This window comes from Hyperoodon ampullatus (assembly GCF_949752795.1).
Source record: "Hyperoodon ampullatus genome assembly, chromosome: 10".
Lineage (NCBI taxonomy): Eukaryota > Metazoa > Chordata > Mammalia > Artiodactyla > Ziphiidae > Hyperoodon > Hyperoodon ampullatus.
The window spans coordinates 89,950,962-89,972,986 of NC_136923.1; the positions used below are offsets into that span (position 1 = coordinate 89,950,962).

General features: G+C 42.9%; 1 protein-coding gene across 1 annotated transcript in view; it reads left to right on the top strand.

Annotated features, from left to right (window-relative positions):
• MBOAT1 (membrane bound glycerophospholipid O-acyltransferase 1) overlaps positions 1-22,025 on the top strand; it is a gene marked incomplete at both ends in the record, with an annotated part of 116,437 nt that overhangs the window by 55,399 nt on the left and 39,013 nt on the right. Inside the window, 3 exons of the mRNA XM_079713375.1 lie at positions 2,856-3,001; positions 3,890-3,967; positions 7,734-7,829. Of these exons, the coding sequence (XP_079569501.1) occupies positions 2,856-3,001; positions 3,890-3,967; positions 7,734-7,829 (320 nt within the window). The remainder of the gene's footprint in view (positions 1-2,855; positions 3,002-3,889; positions 3,968-7,733; positions 7,830-22,025) is intronic.

Sequence of the window (22,025 nt, forward strand, 5' to 3'; positions counted from 1 at the left end):
AATCAGAGACCATTAGAGCTGGAAGAGGCATTAGAGACCAGTTCATAAAAGGAAATTGAAACCCAGAGCATGTAAAGCTCCTCTTCTTGACTTGAGGGTAGTGACAATGTCTTGCTCACTGTCCCCAGTATCTAACATATAGAGTCAACCACTAAATGTTTGTGGAATTAATCCATGAATTACGTAAGCCTGACCAGTTGGCTTTTCAGTGTCAGGACTAGGGCATTCAGTTGGTTACATATGACATTATGGTGACTAAATAATGGCAGTTTGCTTCAATGGCCAAGTGAGTCTTCTCTTTCTCCTTTTCAGTTGCTGGGGTGACAAGATTAGATGTAGTTTTCCCACAGTGAGGCCCTCTCTTCCTTGGAGATAGGTCTGAAGGGGTCTTGAAGACGACCAGCCCAGCTCAGGAGCCCTGAGGAGCCCTGGGTTGGCTGAGTGGTGGCAGTTAGGCTTTGATCACTCTTAAATCTCTTCCACTTCATCCTTGCCTCAAGCTTGCACGGTCCAACCTCCCTGTCCTGTATTTGTGTTTTTCATTCTGGGAAAGCGCAGCTCCTAATGGGTGCCTCTGTAGGTCTCTCTCTTTATACTTCTAATCTAGGAGGTCGCCATCCTGCCTGCATGATTAGAATCACCTGAACACTTTGAAAAGGCCTGACGACAGGCCAGATAAATCAGAATGGTTGAGGATAGGACCCAGGCATTATTTTTTAATTTTTTAATGTTCGTAACATCCCTCAATTTTCACCTGTTTCAACCGTTTTCCTGATTGTCTGCCTGAATCTCATCCCTCCTTAACCATGAACTTCTTGTCATTTACTTTAGATCTAAAGGCACACAATGTTAGTGTTACTTTACAATTACTTGTAGGTTATTTGTGTTCTCTTGCCAGTTAGATTATAAACTCCTGAAGGCAGGGATCATGCCTTTTTTCTCCTCTGTCCTATTGTCTCTCAAACTTGAGTGTGCATCACAATCACTTGGGGGGCCTGATAAAACACAGATCGCTGGGCCCACTCTGGGAATGTCTCATATAGTAGATCTGGGTGGGGCCGGAGAGTGTGCACTTCTAACAAGTTTCCAGGTGATGTGCTACTCCTGCTGGTCTGGGGACCATACTTTTGAGAACTGCTGCTCTAGCCCCTGAACCATTCTTCATGCACAAGGATGCTCAGTAATTACTGGACAGCCAAAAAGAATGGAGCAAATTTCCCCTTGCTTGCTCTTCTGAGTAATTATGTTCTGCTCTCACTGTGGGCTGGTCTGCAGGCTGAGAGAATGAAAGAATGTGTGACTGATCGTCTACAAATAATCATAACTTTGACTTTCTAGTTGCCAATTCCTTTACATTCTGAACCTTGCTAAGACAGTTATTTTTCTATTTGTGTATACGTGTATGTGTGTGTGTGTGTGTGTGTTGTTGGTTGTGCATTTAGGCTATAAAGAGATATGGCCAGGCTTCCCTGGTGGCGCAGTGGTTGGGAGTCCGCCTGCCGATGCAGGGGACACACGTTCGCGCCCCGGTCCGGGAGGATCCCACATGCCGCAGAGCTGCTGGGCCCGTGAGCCATGGCTGCTAAGCCTGCACATCTGGAGCCTGTGCTCCGCAATGGGAGAGGCCACAACAGTGAGAGGCCCGCGTACAGCAAAAAAAAAAAAAAAAAAAAGAGATATGGCCACATCGTGCAGGATAGGATCCCAGTTCACCTCCTGTCTTTTAAGGTAGAAATTGAGCATGAACAGTAGTAGGAATAAGTTTTTGGAAAGACTGGTGAAGGGTGATCTCCAAATACAGGGGAAACTCAGCACAGTCAATTTTAAAAACAAGAAATTCTCTGAAAGTGTTATTTTCCATGAATTATAAGGAGTTTAAAGTATTCTTGTTATTGGGAAAACAAATGAGCTTGGGTGGAGCTGACGTTGGCTACTTCCAGCCCTACCTTGGAGCATAACCCTGATGAATTTCACTAACAGCCACAGTTTTTTGTAGCATGAAAAACTGTCGAGCCTGAAGTTGAGGATTTATTCAGATACTCATATCCTCCATCCGTTCTAAAAGCAAATTGATACCGAAGTTTTCATTCTGAATACTCTGAAAAGCTTAAACTGCTTTTCCAATGTTAATTAATGGTTAAACCACTTAATGTATTTTGGTTTTGTGTTAAATCAGCTGATCTTTTCTAAGGGTATTGGGGAATTATTTTATAGTTCCTTTTAGGTAAAATATTTTTGAGAGAGATCACTGAGATTTTTCTAAGGAGATGTGGTGACTGTTTTGCATAACTGGATAGTTTTGGTGTTGAAAGTTCAATGCAGGGCTGGTTCTTACTTTGTGGGTCTTTAGTGGTGCACCTTGGATTTGAGCAATGTTCTTGCTTATTTCGTGTTCATTTAAAATGAGAAAAATTAGACTCAGAAAACAGCTGATGATTGTTTTGGAGAAGCATTTGTTTTCTGAGGTACCAATGAGGCAAGCCTCATGGATTTGATTCATCTGCATCTCGAGAAGAACATAATGCTGGGTGGGGCGTGAGGGGAAGACACCCAGCAAAGTGATCTCACAGTCTGATAAGGCCCCTTCCAACAGAAAGTCTCCGGTTTGTTGGTGGGAAAGCAGCTTTGGCTAGTCTCAGAGATTGGAGAAGAAAGTTTTGGGTTTGTCACTTCTTATACCAGATGAGGGTATGGTTATCTTTTCAATCTCTCGCACCTCCTCCAAACGAATGCTCTACTGAGGAAAACATCCAAGTCTGAGATGCACCTTGACGTAGAATCTGAAAGAAGTAGGGAAAAGTCACACACAGGCCTAACAGTAAAAGTCTCGATTCTCTCTTCTTTTTCCCATACAGGTGAATTTTGTGGCATGCCAGCTCTTTGCTTTGTTTGCTGCTTTCTGGTTCCGCAGCTACTTGAGTCCTGGTAAAACCAGTCCTGATGTCCGGCATGCATTTGCCACCATTTTTGGCATCTATTTTGTCATCTTTTGTTTTGGCTGGTGAGTATGAGCCTCCTGAATTCTAATATTTATCATGTGGTTTTGTAGCGATATTCTTGGCATTTCCCAGGCACTAAGGGGAAAAAAAAAAAGATGTTTACTCGTATCGTAAAATGTTGGGGATGTTGAGAAATCTCCATTTACTGTAAGAAACTGGAAGGAATAAACGGACTCTATTAGAAATCAATTCAGTGAATTTTTCTTAAAATTAGACTTCTGCTGATCTCACCCTGGGTTATGTAAATGGAATGTTCTAAGGTTTAATTTTCCCAACGAGGGACCTTTCCTAACTGTTGTAGATATTGGTGTTTTTCTTGCATCACTGCTAGAGAGACTGGTGTTAATCCTGCATTTACAGTAGAACAATAGTTTTCGTGCTGGTGTTAGGGCATGTGTCATTCTTTAACAGAGAAAGCCTGTGGTCTAAGACTTTCTCTACTAGGAAAGCTGGGCAAATCCCCTGGGAGGGGTACTTCTTGGGGAAGAAGTTTTAGGAATGAACATTTCTAGAAGTACAACTTAAGGGAATTTGTGACTTTGTTCAGGGTAGTAGGTTATGGCTCTTCCTCCTTCAATGAAAATTTGAGAAAGGATGATGAGTATTTTGGTATCTGGGGCAGCTCAGTTGTGGTCTTGATACTTTACAGTTGAAAGAAAGAACTCTCTTCACTGCAGTTGGCAGACTATGTCGTGTCTTCCTAGTGTCCTACAGTATCTTAATTACATAGAACGAAAGTACTTGATTTATTTCCTCCTACATAAACATGGGGTAACTGATCACTTGCTTTTTTGTGGGAGTGGAGGTGGAGGTGCAGTATGGGTGGCCAAGAGGTATGTTCATATGAAATAAATTCAGTGTTTCTCTTTCCTCCCCATGATGGCCTACAGGTACTCTGTGCATCTTTTTGTGCTGGTGTTAATGTGCTATGGAATCATGGTCACTGCAGGCGCATCCAATATTCACAGGTAAGACCCTGGGAATGAGCAATGCAAGGTGAGGCTTTTCATGATCTTTGGAATATATTTCTAGGATGAAGGGATGCCCTCCCGATCTGCCACATGTGGCGTATCCTAAGTGCTCTGGGATATCAGAAAGGAGGGATGGGAAACCTTAAATGCTGGGAGTCTTCAGAGAAAGCTTTACAGAAAAAAAAGTGTGATGTGAATTGGGACTCAGGTGAAAGAGAGTTTGTCAGAATTAGGCAGCCTCATGTGTGATAGCACCAACCTGGAAGCAACCCAGATGGTCGGACTATGGAATACTACTCAGCAATAGAAAAGAATGAATGATTGCTACACACAGTGCCATGGATGAATCTCAAAATCCACATGCTGAATGAAGAAGGACCCACAAATTCTGTTCTCAAAAATGCAAGCTAATCTGTAGTGACAGAAATCAGATCAGAGGTAACCAGGGGTGAGATGGCTCAGGGAGATGTGAAAGGAACCACAAGAGGCATGAAGCAACCTGGGGGGTGGTGGATATGTCTGTTATCTTGAACTTGGCTGAGGTTTTCTGAGTATGAAATAGGTCAAAATTTTGTATACTTTACATATGTCCAATAAGTGTTAAAAAAAAAAGGAAGAAATATTCTTACTATGCTATTTTGACTTCAAAGTGCAGAAGTAATTTAATTCTCCCTTGAAGGCTACACGCTTGAACAATCCAGGGAGATACCTGGAAGAGCTGTTTTGCACTGTCTCTGTTTCCCATGGTCTTTCTGAAACCTCAGAATTAATTCAGCCTCAGTAACACTGGAATGGAAGCTCTGTGGGAACAAAGACTTTTCTCTCCTGTTCACTGTTATAGCCTCAGAGCCTAGAACAATACCTGGCACAAATAAAGTCTCAATAAATATTTATGGAATGACTGAATATACTTGAAAAGAGCTTCACCCTTCTATGGCTTCCTTTCTGATGGCTTCTCTTAAAAAGCAGATGCCTTATTTCAGCCTCAGAAAGTTCTTTGATTAATAAGGCTATTAGCACAATCGTTTTCCTTCTTAAAAGCACTGTAATTTAATTTTTGAGTGTATAATCTTGTAATTACTTCCAATAAATTTCTGATTTGTAAGGGACAATATTTTTGCCTGCTTTTAACTTGGATAGTCATTCAACTTTGTATTTAAAGGAGCTCTGGAAATTTGAATTCTAATCATCTCTCTTCTAAGTGCCCTCCTTGAAGGGGATAGAGTCATTCCTTCAGAAGGGAAATAGGAAATCCGTATTTCTATAATTTGGTACGAATGGGTTTTGGAAATGCTTCATATTATGACAAAATGCTTTTTTCACTGGGAGGTAAAGATGCCTGGCTTTTCCTGCACTTGATGTTGGAAGCAATTAAATGATTTATAAAAGTGTTGTTGCATCTCTAGAGCACATTTCCAGCTACCTTACCAGTTGTAATTTGTCAGCTTTCCCCACACTTGTGTGATGTTGGTGAGGTGCAGTCTGTTTTGCAGAGGGTCAGGCTGCATTTCCAGGTCCTCTGTGTTAGTCTCCGGCCAGGAGTGGAATCTTCCAGCTTTGGCAGAGACTTTACAGACAGGCTCTGACAGTTTCCCCAAAATCATGTTGTGGTAGCAGAGAGCCATGTCATAAGACCGAAAAGAAAAAATGCCAGAACAAGTTCTTCCCCTCTTTCTTTGCTTGTGTGGTTGCCAATACTGCAGAAATAGGGAGTGGTTCACATTTCCCCATGGATGGAAGTTGTTTCCTATTGCCGCTGGGAAAGAACACGAAGCTGGAGTCAGGAAACCTGGCTCTTTCCAGCAGTGTGGGTTTGGAAAAACCAGGCAGCTTCTTTGCATGTCAGGTTTCCTGCCTATGAAATGTAGGGTTTGTGGTGGTTTGAGCTTAAGGTCTCTTCAAGACCAGGATTTCTGGGTTCTTTGTGAATTGTTTTCCTCTTCCTTTCACCAAGTTATGAGCCCTGTCCTATGCATAGCTGGGAATAGGAGGGGACAGTTAATATTTGCAGCTATGTGGAACTAACCCATTTCAGGACTGATTGTTGTTATTCAGGATTTATCTAGAGAGTTCTTGGGGTACCATTTCTGTTTCCTTCCCAAGCCACTCTGTTGGGCAGAGCTCACAGGTAGTCACTTACCTCATATGAACCAACTGGAACAGAATATAATATCTCCTGGGATGGAAGGCCTCATGTGGGAACTTGGTGATGCAGTTACCAATTTTGGAGCACTTGCTTGGTGCCAGGTGCTAGGCTGAGCACTTGTAAATATATTATATTTCATTATTTTGATCTATAGACTCTTATTTAGTATATCACTTAATATACTATTACATTTAATATTTCCTATCATTATTGCTAATATATTCTTTCTAGGACAACTCTATAAGATACAGATTTTTTTCCTGAGATGGAGAAAAATGAAAGCTCAGAGATGGGGAAACAGATCCATACATATGATTTTAACATTATAATTATATATGTTAGCATGTAGCACTAGAGAAATACAGGCAGTGGAGCAGCGAATTGTGTTGGGAGTGGGGGTGGGATGGGTAGAGCAAGACTATGCCAGGTGACATTGGAGCTGAGCCTTATCTGATAGTTAGTTTCCAGATAGACCATAGGGGAGGGAGCAAGGAGTTGCAGGCAGAGGAAGGAGAAAGATTCCTGGCCTGAAAATGCAGGATGTAGTTGTGGAAAGGGAGCAGTCCCCTGTGGTTTAACACAGGGTGGACATGGAACATGGCTGGAGATGAGTCCAGAAGGAAAGGTAGAGCTTAGCATGCGAATCACCTTGGATGCTGTGTTCAGGAGTTTTAAAGTGATTAGATAGTGGGATCCACTGGAGACTTTTAAGACCAGTAACATTCATTTATTGTTTGTTCACTCAACACACAGTAGGTTCACTCAGCACACAGTGGAGAATGAAACACACATGGCCATCCTTGCTTTCATGGAGCTTTCAGGCTTGTAAGGGAGACTGTAGTTCATCAGATGATCACCTATCTTTATATGTACAAGTTGATGAATGTTCTGAATGGCGTGTGTGTGTGTGTGTGTGTGTGTGTGTGTGTGCGCGCGCGCATTGGGGTTTATACTATAGGATGGTCAGGACCAGTCTCTGAAGGAGGCCAGGGAGTGAACATGAGTAGGTGGTAATTGAAGCCTCAGGCATCAGTAGGGAGGGTCCTAGGCAGAGCACTGGGAATGCTAACACCTAAGGAGTAGATTGAGGAAGACGAGCTGAGCAAGAGCCTTGGAAGAATTGACCAGAGAGCTGGGAAGGAAACAGGGAGAATGAAAGCCAAGAGAACAAATTGTTTTGGGAAGGGAGTGGTTGGCCGTATGATGATGGTTTGTATTTTAGGAAGATCGTTGTGTAAACAGGATGGTTTGTGAAGAGGAGAATCTGAGTGAAGGACCTTACAGGCCAGCGGTTCCCAGCTCTGGCTGCACGTTGGAATTATACCTGCTAGGTGCACCCCATCCCAATGAAATCAGGGTATCTGGGGGTGGGGCCCGGTGCTCCCCAGGTGATTCCATTACACTGCCATAGTTGAGAACTACTGCAGTGGTCCAGGTGAGAAAAGATGAAGGGCTCAGAGCAGTGGGTGTGAAAGTGAGGAGAGGGGCTGGGCTGGGATGGAGATGGACCACGTAGGACTTTGTGACTAATTGCATGTGGAGGGTGAGGGAGAGAAAGAAGAGAAAGTTGATTGAGTGGGTGCGCAACAATCTGATCCTCTGTGTTTTTGGTTCCAGATACTCCTTTTTTGTAGCAATGGGCTACCTTACGATATGCCACATCAGCCGAATATACATCTTCCACTATGGCATTCTCACTACAGATTTTTCTGGGTGAGTATCTTAATTTGTGTGGGGACAGTTGGACTGCTGACTCAGTCCAGCAGCCCCTTGACTGCTGAGTCCCTTGACTCGGTCCCTTGGGGTCTGTAAAGATCAAGTATGCACGTAAGAGTCATTGGCAGCTCATTAAATCAGTTGGTAAGACTGTGCTAATGAGGTTGCGGTTGAAGATTTGATTGCTCTGTGGGACGGTGAGCTCTGCTATGGCCCATGGGCTATATCTGTCCGGCCACCTGTTTTTGTAGTTACACTGGAACATACCCAGGCACTTACTCATTTATGTGTTGTCTCTGGCTGCTTTTGCACTACAGTGGTAGAGTTGAGTAGTTATGACAGAAATTATATGACCCACAAAAGCCAAAATATTTACAATCTTGCTCTTTACAGGAAAAGTCTGCCAACCCCTATTCTAAGGCCCTTAACACAGAGTTGGTGTTTATCTCCTACTGGTTAATAATACAAAATTGTTCCATACTAGCTGATGAATAGCTGCTACCCTGAGCCCGTTGAGTGGCCCCTGGCTGCCCTGGCCTCCTCCCCAGATCCCCCAGACTTCTAGCGATGAGAAGGGCAATGCCTGGCACAGCAGGGGTCTCCATACTTCTTCTAAAAATTTTGTCTGTTACCATAGCCTTAACCTGGGGACCACCCCTCTCCTGACTGGTCACTGGGTGAAGGCGGTGGTAGATCAGTGAAAATTCTATTGCTCTGTTGGTATTCATTTAGGAGCAACTTTTTATGAATCTTGAGTAATGGGTACTAAAGCAGAGCTACTCCTCATGACACATTGTATATTATCCATGTTACTTCCTTAGGAGTTTGGTCCTGGTCTCCACAGGCAGCCTGGAGTCAGGGAGAGCCGGGTTCTCCTCTCAGGTTGAATTGCCTTTCATTGGATGAGTTGGTAGAGAACAGTCAATGAAATAAAGAGCTACAAATTACTGCCCATTGGTGTGAACCTTGCAAGTTGTGCAACTAAACTGTCCCACTGTGAAGAGGCTTCGGAAGGCAAAGTGTTGTTTGGGACACAAAAACTGTTGCATTGGGATTTCCATGACCGTAGTTTGGTCTCAGACTAGCTTTTTGGACATCGGTTCCTCTTACCCTCGGCCCTTTCGATTTTACCTTTTTCTCTTTGAATTGCCTCCTTTCTTTATTCCTTTCCTCTCAGATTGTAGAGCATAATTTTTCAATTTCTCTGAAACATGTTCACAAACTTCTTTACTTTTTAACAGTGTTTACTGCTAACAAAATATGGAAAATATGGCAGCAACAAAGATAACAATATAGTCATGAAGTTATAGCATTAAAAGTAATTTTATTTTATTTTTAACAATAACATACATGTGTCCTTTAGAGGATTAATTGTAATCCCTTGTTTTTTTTTAATATATTTTTTAACATCTTTATTGGAGTATAATTGCTTTACAATGGTGTGTTAGTTTCTGCTGTATAACAAAGTGAATCAGCTATACATATACATATATCCCCATATCTCCTCCCTCTTGCATCTCGCTCCAACCCTCCCTCTCCCACCCCTCTAAGTGGACACAAAGCACCGAGCTGATCTCCCTGTGCTATGCAGCTGCTTCCCACTAGCTATCTATTTTACATGTGGTAGTGTATATATGTCCATGCCACTCTCTCACTTCATTCCAGCTTACCTTTCCCATTCCCCATGTCCTCAAGTCCATTCTCTAAGTCTGCGTATTTATTCCTGTCCTGCCCCTAGGTTCTTCAGAACCTTTTTTTTTAGATTCCATATATATATATCTTAGCATATGGTATTTGATTTTCTCTTTCTGACTTACTTCACTCTGTATGACAGTCTCTAGGTCCATCCACCTCACTGCAAATAACTCAATTTCGTTTCTTTTTATGGCTGAGTGATATTCCATTGTATATATGTGCCACATCTTCTTTATCCATTCATCTGTCGATGGACACTTAGGTTGCTTCCATGTCCTGACTATTGTAAATAGCACTGCAGTGAACATTGTGGTACATGACACTTTTTGAATTATGGTTTTCTCAGGGTATATGCCCAGTAGTGGGATTGCTGTGTTGTATGGTAGTTCTATTTTTAATTTTTTGAGGAGCCTATATACTGTTCTCCATAGTGGCTGTATCAAATTACATTCCCACCAACAGTGCAAGAGGGTTCCCTTTTTTCCACACCCTCTCTGGCATTTATTGTTTGTAGATTTTTATATGATGACCATTCTGACTGGTGTGGAGTGACACCTCATTGTAGTTTTGATTTGCATTTCTCTAATGATTAGTGATGTTGAGCATCCTTTCATGTGATCGTTGGCAATCTGTATATCTTTGGAGAAATGTCTATTTAGGTCTTCTGCCCATTTTTTGATTGGGCTGTTTGTTTTTTTGATATTGAGCTGCATGAGCTGCTTGTATATTTTGGAGATTAATCCTTTGTCAGCTGCTTCATTTGTAAAGATTTTCTCCCATTCTGAGGGCTGTCTTTTCATCTTGTTTATGGTTTCCTTTGCTGTGCAAAAGCTTTTAAGTTTCATTAGGTCGCATTTGTTTATTTTTGTTTTTATTTCCATTTCTCTAGGAGGTGGGTCAAAAAGGATCTTGCTGTGATTTATGTCATGGAGTGTTCTGCTTGTGCTTTCCTCTAAGAGTTTCATAGTGTCTGGCCTTACGTTTAGGTCTTTAATCCATTTTGAGTTTATTTTTGTGTATGCTGTTAGGGAGTATTCTAATTTCATTCTTTTACACGTAGCTGTCCAGTTTTCCCAGCACCACTTATTGAAGAGGCTGTCTTTTCTCCATTGTATATTCTTACCTCCTTTATCAAAGATAAGGTGACCATATGTGCGTGGGTTTATCTCTGGGTTTTCTATCCTGTTCCATTGATCTGTATTTCTGTTTTTGTGCCAGTACCATACTGTCTTGATTACTGTAGCTTTGTACTGTAGTCTGAAGTCACGGAGTCTGATTCCTCCAGCTCCATTTTTCATTCTCAAGATTGCTTTGGCTATTCGGGGTCTTTTGTGTTTCCATACAAATTGTGAAATTTTTTGTTCTAGTTCTGTGAAAAATGTCACTGGTAGTTTGATAGGGATTGCAATTAATCTGTAGATTGCTTTGGGTAGTATAGTCATTTTCACAATGTTGATTCTTCCAATCCAAGAACATGGTATATCTCTCCATCTCCTTATATCATCTTTAATTTCTTTCATCAGTGTCTTATAATTTTCTGCATACAGGTCTTTTGTCTCCCTAGGTAGGTTTATTCCTAGATATTTTATTCTTTTTGTTGCAGTGGTAAATGGGAGTGTTTCCTTAATTTCTCTTTCAGACTTTTCATCATTAGTGTATAGGAATGCAAGAGACTTCTGTGCATCAATTTTGTATCCTGCTACTTTACCAAATTCATTGATTAGCTCTAGTAGTTTTCTGGTAGCACCTTTAGGATTCTCTATGTATAGTATCATGCCATCTGCAAACAGTGACAGCTTTACTTCTTCTTTTCTGATTTGGGTTCCTTTTTTTTTTTTTTTAAGATGTTGGGGGTAGGAGTTTAGTAATTTATTTATTTATTTTTGCTGTGTTGGGTCTTCATTTCTGTGCGAGGGCTTTCTCTAGTTGTGGCAAGCGGGGGCCACTCTTCATCGCGGTGCGTGGGCCTTTCACTATCACGGCCTCTCTTGTCGCGGAGCACAGGCTCCAGACGCGCAGGCTCAGTAGCTGTGGCTCACGGGCCTAGTTGCTCCGTGGCATGTGGGATCCTCCCAGACCAGGGCTCGAACCCGTGTCCCCTGCATTAGCAGGCAGATTCTCAACCACTGCGCCACCAGGGAAGCCCCTGGGTTCCTTTTATTTCTTTTTCTTCTCTGATTGCTGTGGCTAGAACTTCCAAAACTATGTTGAATAGTAGCGGTGAAAATTGGCAACCTTGTCTTGTTCCTGATCTTAGAGGAAACGGTTTCAGTTTTTCACCATTGAGAACGATGTTGGCTGGGGGTTTCTCATATATGGCCTTTATTATGTTGAGGTAAGTTCCCTCTATGCCTACTTTCTGGAGGGGTTTTATCATAAATGGGTATGGAATTTTGTCGAAAGCTTTTCCTGCATCTATTGAGTTGATCATATGGTTTTTCTCCTTCAATTTGTTAATATGGTTTATCACATTGATTGATTTCTGTATATTGAAGAATCCTTGCATTCCTGGGATAAACCCCAATTGCTCATGGTGTATGATCCTTTTAATGCGCTGTTGGATTCTGTTTGCTGGTATTTTGTTGAGGATTTTTGCATCTATGTTCATCAGTGATATTGGCCCGTAGTTTTCTTTTTTTGTGACATCTTTGTCTGGTTTTGGTATCAGGGTGATGATGCCCTCGTAGAATGAGTTTGGGAGTGCTCCTCCCTCTGCTATATTTTGGAAGAGTTTGAGAAGGATAGGTGTTAGCTCTTCTCTAAATGTTTGTTAGAATTCGCCTGTGAAGCCATGTGGTCCTGGGCTTTCGTTTGTGGGAAGATTTTTCTTCTTCTTTTTTTTTTTTTTTTGCGGTATGTGGGCCTCTCACTGTTGTGGCCTCTCCCGTTGCAGAGTACAGGCTCTGGATGTGCAGGCTCAGCGGCCATGGCTCACGGGCCTAGCCGCCCCACAGCATGTGGGATCTTCCCGGACCGGGGCACCAACCCGTGTCCCCTGTATCGGCAGGCGGACTCTCAACCACTGTGCCACCAGGGAAGCCCCTGTTGGAAGATTTTTAATCACAGTTTCATTTTAATGTTTGTGATTGGTCTGTTTATATTTTCTATTTCTTACTGGTTCAGTCCCGGAAGGTTGTGATTTTCTAAGAATTTGTCTTTTTCTTTGAGGTTGTCCATTTTATTGGCATAGAGTTGCTTGTAGTAATCTCTCATGGTTCTTTGTATTTCTGCAGTGTCAGTTGTTACTTCTCCTTTTTCATTTTTAATCTATTGATTTGAGTATTCTCCCTTTGTTCTTGATGAGTTTGGCTAATGGTTAATCAATTTTGTTTATCTTCTCACAGAACCAGCTTTTAGTTTTATTGATCTTTGCTATCATTTCCTTCATTTCTTTTTCATTTATTTGTGATCTGATCTTTATGATTTCTTTCCTTCTGCTAACTATGGGGGTTTTTTGTTCTTATTTCTCTAATTCCTTTAGGTGTAAGGTTAGGTTGTTTATTTGAGGTTTTTCTTGTTTCTTGAGGTAGGATTGTATTGCTATAAACTTCACTCTTAGAACTGCTTTTGCTGCATCCCATAGGTTTTGGGTCGTCATGTTTTCATTGTCATTTGTTTCTAGGTATTTTTTGATTTCCCCTTTGATTTCTTCAGTGAGCTCTTGGTTATTTAGTAGTGTATTGTTTAGCCTCCACGTGTTTGTATTTTGTACAGACTTTTTCCTGTAATTGATATCCAATCTCATAGCATTGTGGTCGGAAAAGATATTTGATACGATTTCAGTTTTCTTAAATTTACCAAGGCTTGATTTGTGACCGAAGATATGATCTATCCTGGAGAATGTTCCATGAGCACTTAAGAAGAAAGTGTATTCTGCTGTTTTTGGATGGAATGTCCTATAAATATCAATTAAGTCCATCTTGTTTAATGTATCATTTAAAGCTTGTGTTTCCTTATTTATTTTCATTTTGGATGATATGTCCATTGGTGAAAGTGGGGTGTTAAAAGTCCCCTACTGTGATTGTGTTACTGTTGATTTCCCCTTTTATGGCTGTTAGCATTTGCCTTATGCATTGAGGTGCTCCTTTGCTGGGTGCATAAATATTTACAATTGTGTCTTGGATTGATCCCTTGATTAGTATGTAATGTCCTTCTTTGTCTCTTGTAATAGTCTTTATTTTAAAGTCTATTTTGTCTGATATGAGAATTGCTGCTCCAGATTTCTTTTGATTTCCATTTGCTGGAATATCTTTTTCCATCCCCTCACTTTCAGTCTGTATGTGTCTCTAGGTCTAAAGTGGGTCTCTTGTAGACAGCATATGTATGGGTCTTGTTTTTGTATCCATTCAGCCAGTCTATGTCTTTTGGTTGGAGCATTTAATCCATTTACCTTTAAGGTAGTTATCGATATGTATGTTCCTATTACCATTTTTTAAATTATTTTGAGCTTGTTTTTGTAGGTCCTTTTCTTCTCTTGTGTTTCCCACTTAGAGAAGTTCCTTTAGCATTTGTTGTAGAGCTGGTTTGGTGGTGCTGAATTCTCTTAACTTTTGTTGTCTGTAAAGGTTTTAATTTGTCCATCGAATCTGAATGACATCCTTGCTGGGTAGAGCAATCTTGGTTGTAGGTTTTTTCCTTTCATCACTTTAAGTATGTCTTGTCACTCCCTTCTGGCTTGCAGAGTTTCTGCTGAATGACCAGCTGTTGACCTTATCGGGAGTCCCTTGTATGTTAATTGTTGTTTTTCCCTTGCTGCTTTTAATATTTTTTCTTTGTATTTAATTTTTGATTGTTTGATTAATATGTGTCTTGGTGTGTTTCTCCTTGGATTTTTCCTGTATGGGACTTTCTGTGCTTCCTGGACTTGATTGACTATTTCCTTTCCCATATTAGGGAAGTTTTCTACTATAATCTCTTCAAATATTTTCTCAGTCCCTTTCTTTTCCTCTTCTTCTTCTAGGACCCCTTTAATTCAAATGTTGGTACATGTAATGCTGTCCCAGAGGTCTCTAAGACTGTCCTCAATTCTTTTCATTCTTTTTTTTCTTTTTTCTTTATTCTGCTCTGCAGTAGTTAATTCCACTATTTTATATTCCAAGTCACTTTTCCCTTCTTCTGCCTCAGTTATTCTGCTATTGATTCCTTCTAGAGAATTTTAAATTTCATTTATTTTGTTGTTCATCATGGTTTGTTTGCTCTTTAGTTCTTCTAGGTCCTTGTTAAACGTTTCTTGTATTTTGTCCATTCTATTTCCAAGATTTTTGATCATCTTTACTATCATTACTCTGAATTCTTTTTCAGGTAGACTGCCTATTTCCTTTCCATTTGTTTGGTCTGGTGGGTTTTTACGTTGCTCCTTCACCTGCTGTGTATTTCTCTATCTTCTCATTTTGCTTAACTTACTCTGTTTGGGGTCTCTGTTTAGCAGGTGGCAGGTTCGTAGGTCCTGTTGTTTTTGGTGTCTGCTCCCAGGCAGACACCAAAGGTTGGTTAAGTGGGTTGTGTAGTCTTCCTGGTGGAGGGGACTGGTGCCTGTGTTCTGGTGGATGAGGTGGATCTTGTCTTTATGGTGGGCAGGACCATGTCTGGTGGTGTTTTTTGGGGTGTCTATGAACTTATTATGATTTTAGGCAACCTCTCTGCTAATGGGTGGGTTTGTGTTTCTGTCTTGCTAGTTGTGTGGCATAGGGTGTCCAGCATTGTGACTTGGTGGTCGTTGAGTGGAGCTGGGTCTTAGCGTGAGATGGAGATCTCTGGGAGATCTTTCGCTGTTTGATATTACTTGGGGCCGGGAGGTCTCTGGTGGACCAATGTCCTAAACTCAGCTCTCCCACTTCAGAGGCTCAGGCCTGACACCTGGCCAGAACACCAAGACCCTGTCAGCCACATGGCTCAGAAGAAAAGGGAGAAAAGAGGAAGGAAGGAAGGAAGGGAGGGAGGGAGGGAAAGAAAGAAGGAAGGAAAAGAAAGAAAGAAGGAAGGAAAAGAAAAATAAAGAGAAAGAAAGAATAAAATAAAGTTGTTAAAATAGAAAAGAATTATTAAAAATAAAATAGTAATAGGGCTTCCCTGCTGGCGCAGTGGTTGAGAATCTGCCTGCCGATGCAGGGGATATGGGTTCGTGCCCCGTTCTGGGAAGATCCCACATGCCGCGGAGCGGCTGGGCCCATGAGCCATGGCTGCTGGGCCTGCGCGTCCGGAGCCTGTGCTCCGCAACGGGAGAGGCCACAACAGTGAGAGGCCCACACACCGCAAAAAAATAAAAATATAAAATCAAAATCAAATAAAAAAGTAATTAAAAAAAAGGAAAGAGAAAGAAAGAAGAGAGCAGCCAAACCAAAAAACAAATCCACCAATGATAACAAATGCTAAAAACTATACTAAAAAAAAAACCCCAAAACGGACAGTCAGAACCATAGGAGAAATGGCAAAAGCAAAGCTATACAGACAAAATCACACAGAGAGGCATACACATACACACTCACAAAAAGAGAAAAAAGAAAAAAAATATATATAAAAAAATTTAAAAAGGAAGAGAGCAACCAAATCAATAAACAAATCTACCAATGATAATAAGCTCTAAATACTAAACTAAGATAAACATAAAACCAGAAACAAATTAGATGCAGAAAGCAAACCCCAAGTCTACAGTTGCTCCCAAAGTCCCCCACCTCAATTTTGAGATGATTCATTGTCTATTCATGTATTCCACAGATGCAGGGTTCATCAAGTTGATTGTGGAGATTTAATCCGCTGCTCCTGAGGCTGCATGGAGAGATTTCCCTTTCTCTTCTTTGTTCGCACAGCTCGCGGGGTTCAGCTTTGGATTTGGACCCGCCTCTGTGTGTAGGTCACCTGAGGGCGTCTGTTCTTTGCTCAGACAGGACGGGGTTAAAGGAGCAGCTGATTCGGGGGCTCTGGCTCACTCGGGGAGGGGGGGAGGGGTACGGAATGCGGGGCGAGCCTGCGGCGGCAGAGGTCAGTGGGATGTTGCACCATCCTGAGGCGCGCCGTGTGCTGTCCCGTGGAAGTTGTCCCTGGATCACGGGACCCTGGCAGTGGTGGGCGGCACAGGCTCACGGGAGGGGATGTGTGGATAGTGACCTGTGCTCGCACACAGGCTTCTTGGTGGCGGCAGCAGCAGCCTTAGCGTCTCATGCCTGTCTCTGGGGTCCGCGCTGATAGCCACGGCTCGTGCCCGTCTCTGGAGCTCGTTTAGGTGGTGCTCTGAATCCCCTCTCCTCGTGCACCCTGAAACAATGGTCTCCTGCCTCTTAGGCAGATCCAGAGTTTTTCCCGGACTCCCTCCCAGCTAGCTGTGGTGCACTAGCCCCCTTCAGGCTGTGTTCACGCAGCCAACCCCAGTCCTCTCCCTGGGATCTGACCTCTGAAGCCCGAGCCTCAGCTCCCAGGCCCCGCCCACCCCGGTGGGTAAGCAGACAAGCCCCTTGGGCTGGTGAGCGCTGGTTGGCACCGATCCTCTGTGTGGGAATCTCTCCGCTTTGCCCTCCGCACCCCTGTTGCTGCGCTCTCCTCCGCGGCTCCGAAGCTTCCCCCCTCTGCCACCCGCAGTCTCCGCCCGCGAAGGGGCTTCCTAGTGTGTGGAAACCTTTCCTCCTTCACAGCTCCCTCCCCAAGGTGCAGGTCCTGTCCCTATTCTTTGTCTCTGTTTTTTCTTTTTTCTTTTGCCCTACCCAGGTACGTGGGGTGTTTCTTGCCTTTTGGGAGGTCTGAGGTCTTCTGCCAGCATTCAGTAGGTGTTCTGTAGGAGTTGTTCCACATGTAGATGTAGTTTTGATGTATTTGTGGGGAGGAAGGTGATCTCCATGTTTTACTCCTCCGCTATCTTGAAGGCCCCCTTTTTAAAACTATTTATTTATTTATTTATTTATTTATGGCTGCATTGGGTCTCAGTTGTGGCACGCATCCTCCTCTGCAGTGCGTGGGCTTCTCTCTAGTTGTGGCGTGTGGGCTCCAGAGCGCGCAGCCTCTGTAGTGGCAGCTTGTGGGCTCTCTGGTTGTGGTGTGTGGGGTCAATATTTGCGTGCCAGCTTAATTGCCCTGCAGCAGGTGGGATCTTAGTTCCCCAAACAGGGATCGAACCCGTGTCCCCTGCATTGGAAGGTGGAATCTTAACCACTGGACCACTAGGGAAGTCTCAAAAGTAGTCTTAAATGGTGGTCATAACTTCCCCTAGTGTTTAATCAAGAAACTTTATTTTTTTTGGTTCAACTTCAGGACTGGGCCCCCCCACCCCATCCGCCATACTTAGAAGAGTTCCTGGCTCTTCATAGATGTTCACTAAAGGAATGAGTTAAATACTCTAGTATTTGTCAGTCCTTTTTTTTTTTTAATGCTTCCAGGAGCCTCAATTAAACAGCCCCTCCAGCCATATTTGGTTGGGATATTGAACAAAAAACTCTGACTTTAGCCTAAAGTAGATTATTACTTGTTTCTCATCTATATCATCTTTCTTTTTAGGACACAGGTGTATATTCATTCATTCATTTCTACAACAGTTTTTTAGTCTGCAATATGCTATGCACAGTGCCAGGTGTCAGAGACACCGTGCCTTTTAGCAGGAGGAGGGGTATTCCTGGCAAAGGGAATAGCTCTGCAGGAGCACAGAGATGTGAGGTGCTTGTGGAGGTCCCAGAAAGCCACCTTCCTTTCCCTGCCACCCACATTCTCATGTCAGCAGCCTGGCAGTCCCTCAAATCCGTCCACTGCCACTCATGCCCGCTGCCACCACCCTGATCACATGGCTGCACCTGTCCTAACTGGCCGTCTTTCCTTCTGTCCTGCACCTCTCCTCCACTCTATGCTCTCTGGAGCATCCAAGCCAATGGTGATTTGGACCTGCTTCCTCTGCTGCATCGCCTCCCTGTGTGCACTGCAGGTGGCAGCGACGCAGAAAAGCTTAGGGTCTGTGTGTGCGCTTGGTTAGTTCATGTCTCTGCGCCTCTGCCTTCCTCGTTCCCCTGATTAGAAGCCCCTTTTCCATCCTTAACCGCGTGGAAATCTCTCACTTCACTTTTTATAACCCAGCTCAAAGATTACTGCTTCACAGAGCTTTCCCTGCTGGCCGCCTCCTCCCTCCCCCGCCCGCTTCCTTCCATCTCGTGAGTCCCTGCAGTTGGACCTGTGTAGCAGGAGGCCTCTCATCTGCTTTCACTGGCTGGTGCTGCCCATTACCCGTGAACCATACTCACAGAGACCCCAGTGCACGGAGTGTTTGTAGGTGGTGAGCATGGGCACTTCTGCCCTCATCCATTGATGTGTACGCTTAGGTAGTGTCATGTGTTTATCCCCAAATTTGTTTATTCCAGTTTGTACTTATTATAAATAAGCTGATTATATATGGATGTGAAAGGAGAGAGAGTGGTTTCTCTAAATCTAGATAGGGTCCTTTGGAAAGCCACCAAAGCAAGTTTAGTATATTAACAGTAATAGTGGTTGAATTAAATGTAATGTGGCTGAGAAAGCCGAAAGGATCTCAGGGAGGATTATACAAAGTAAAAATGCTGCACTCAAATTGCTCTGCAAGCATCTCTACTTCCTTTTACCTTCTCAATCCTTGTTAGAGGAAACAACTCTGGAGATAGTGGATGGGGTTTATATAAGAGAGTAGCCACCATTGATCAGATCCATACTCCAAGGAAGAGCTTTGGTCCTGCATTGAAAGGTTCATTCATTCATCATTCAACAGACCTGACTGAGAACCTATATATGGAAGGCACAATTATAGGAGACAGAGGTGACCAAAGACTGTGGAATGAATGTAGTTACCTATTTCAGGTTTGTATAGGAAGGCCAGATGTGAGCATGTCATTGTGTACTGGCTTGACGCATGTTCCTCCAAATTCGTGTCCACCTGGAGCCTCAGAATATGTCCTTATATGGAAATAGGACCTTTGCAGATGTAACTAGCTAAAGTGAGGGCATACTAGATTCGGGTGGGCCCTAAATTCATTATGACTGGTGTCCTTCTAAGAAGGCCATGAGAGAGACAGACACAGAGACACAGAGAGGGAAGATGGCCACGTGAAGGTGGAGGTGGAGATAAGAGTGATACAGCTACAAGCCAAGGAACTCCAGGGATTGCCATCAGCCACAGAAGCTAGGAAGAAGCATGGAACAGATTCTCCTTCAGAGCTTCCAGAAAAAAACAACTCTGCCAACACCTTGATTGGGACTTTCTGATCTCCGGAACTGTGAGACATTACGTTCCTGGTTTTAAGCCCCCCAATTTGTGGTCATCTGTTATGGCAGCTCTAGGAAATGAATACCCATTTTTACGTGATTCCATACCCTTTGATGAGCTGACAGCTGTTCCCTGGTCCTGGTCATGCCTCCACTCTCCACGTTTCACTCTGCTCTCGTCACATCTCCTCCTCCAGTGGTTTTGTCCATAAAACTGTAAACTTGTGGGGCTTCCCTGGTGGCGTGGTGGTTGAGAGTCTGCCTGCCGGTGCAGGAGACACGGGTTCATGCCCCGGTCCGGGAAGGTCCCACATGCCGCAGAGGGGCTGGGCCCGTGAGCCATGGCCGCTGAGCCTGCGCGTCCGGAGCCTGTGCTCTGCAACGGGAGAGGCCACAACAGTGAGAGGCCCGCGTACCCCCCCCAAAAAAAACAAAAAAAACTGTAAACTCGTGAATGATTGTTATGTCATTTCTAATATAATCAGGATTGTGGAAAGTTACCGAAAGGAAAAAAGAAAGAGCAAATAAAGGGAAAACAGTCATGTGCTTGTGAAATGGGGTGGATTTGGGGTTTGACAGCAGGGGAGGTTGGAAATCAGTTCCTGTCCATTCCACTTTCAGTGGCATGTGCATAGTCATGATAAATTTCCTTAGGTGATGTTTGTTCTCTGGCATTTTTTGGATCTTCTTGTATTAAGAAACCTCTGACTTTACACACAGAAGTGTAGACTGTTTGAATGAGAAAGGACACTTTTGTTTGGGAAAGGATACAACAAAAATGTGTCTGCTCCTGTAAGTAGAATGTGATTTAGATCCCTGATTGTGGACTGACCATACTTTATCCAGTTCTTGGAGGGAATGTCTTTTTAAAAAAAATTATAGGGCATTATTAAGCAGCAGAATTATTTTTTTTTCTTGTCACCATAAATGCACAATGCCTCACTGATATAAATCCATCTTCTTGGATAATGTCAGAAACATAAATGGAGGGGGTACGTACTGAAATTGACAAGATGTTTTAAATCACAAATGGTCAATAAGGGAGATTCTTTTCCAGTGTCTAGTCTCATTAAGACATGCAAGCAACCACCAGTTCTCCCTCAGAATGGAATTTGTTTAACACTACTATTTCTTTCAGCCTAAAAATCTTATTTAGGATTTTGTTGAGGAATCAAGCAGTGATTTGAAGTTGAACTTGGCGTTTTAAAGCAGCCTGATGTGATAGCTATTCTCTTTTGAGCATGCATGTGAACCTATGTGCTTAACATACTTATTTAGAGTAAGAGCACAGACAGGAATTGAACAGGATTGGATTATGTTAGTGTTGTGTCCAACGACATATATATGTTTTTAATTTGGGGGGAGCACATAAACTTGTACTTCAGATGATTCTGGGCCTCGCAATTTTGTTACCATTCTGAAAGTAATCAAGACATGTTAAATGGTGAGGATGACACACAAGATACACTTTTTTTGTGTGTGTGGTACGCGGGCCTCTCACTGTTATGGCCTCTCCCGTTGCGGAGCACAGGCTCCGGACGCGCAGGCTCAGCGGCCATGGCTCACGGGCCCAGCCGCTCCGCGGCATGTGGGATCTTCCCGGACTGGGGCACGAACCCATGTCCCCTGCATCGGCAGGTGGACTCTCAACCACTGCACCACCAGGGAAGCCCAAGATACACTTTTATTAGTGCTGCTAATGTAGTTTGTATCAATACATGTAGAAGCCAGTGTCCTCCGTGTTTTCTCTGTGAATATGGGTTATTAACAATACTGGAACATTTACTGTTCTCCCCGGGGAAGCTCAACAACTGCTTTTAATAAAGCTGATACTTGATTCCTTTTAAGTTGGTGATAGTGAACTGATTCCTTTTTGCTCACAGAAGGGTGCAAATCGAGTTTTCTTCTGAGGGAAGCAGCAAGAAGGAACCTTAATTCCTTTTGCAGGCGAGGCCAGATTCAGGCAGATAATTGCTCTCCCATCATGTTGGCAATTTGAGTTACCCATGTGTTTTTGAAAACATTATGAAGTGAGAACTCATACGCTGCTAGTGGGAGTATAAACTGGGACAACCGTTCTGGAAGGCAAGTTAGCCATAAATTTTAAGCAAGAATTTTTTTAAAGTTTATATCCTATAATAGGATAAATTCCTAGGAACTGAATTACCTTAAGGAAATCAAATGTATTCATAAACGTGTTCAACTGTTGTTGATAATAGTGCAAAATTGGAAGCTCCTAATTCATCCAAAAGAGGTGAATGATTAAATTATGGTACTAATATACATCCATTAAAA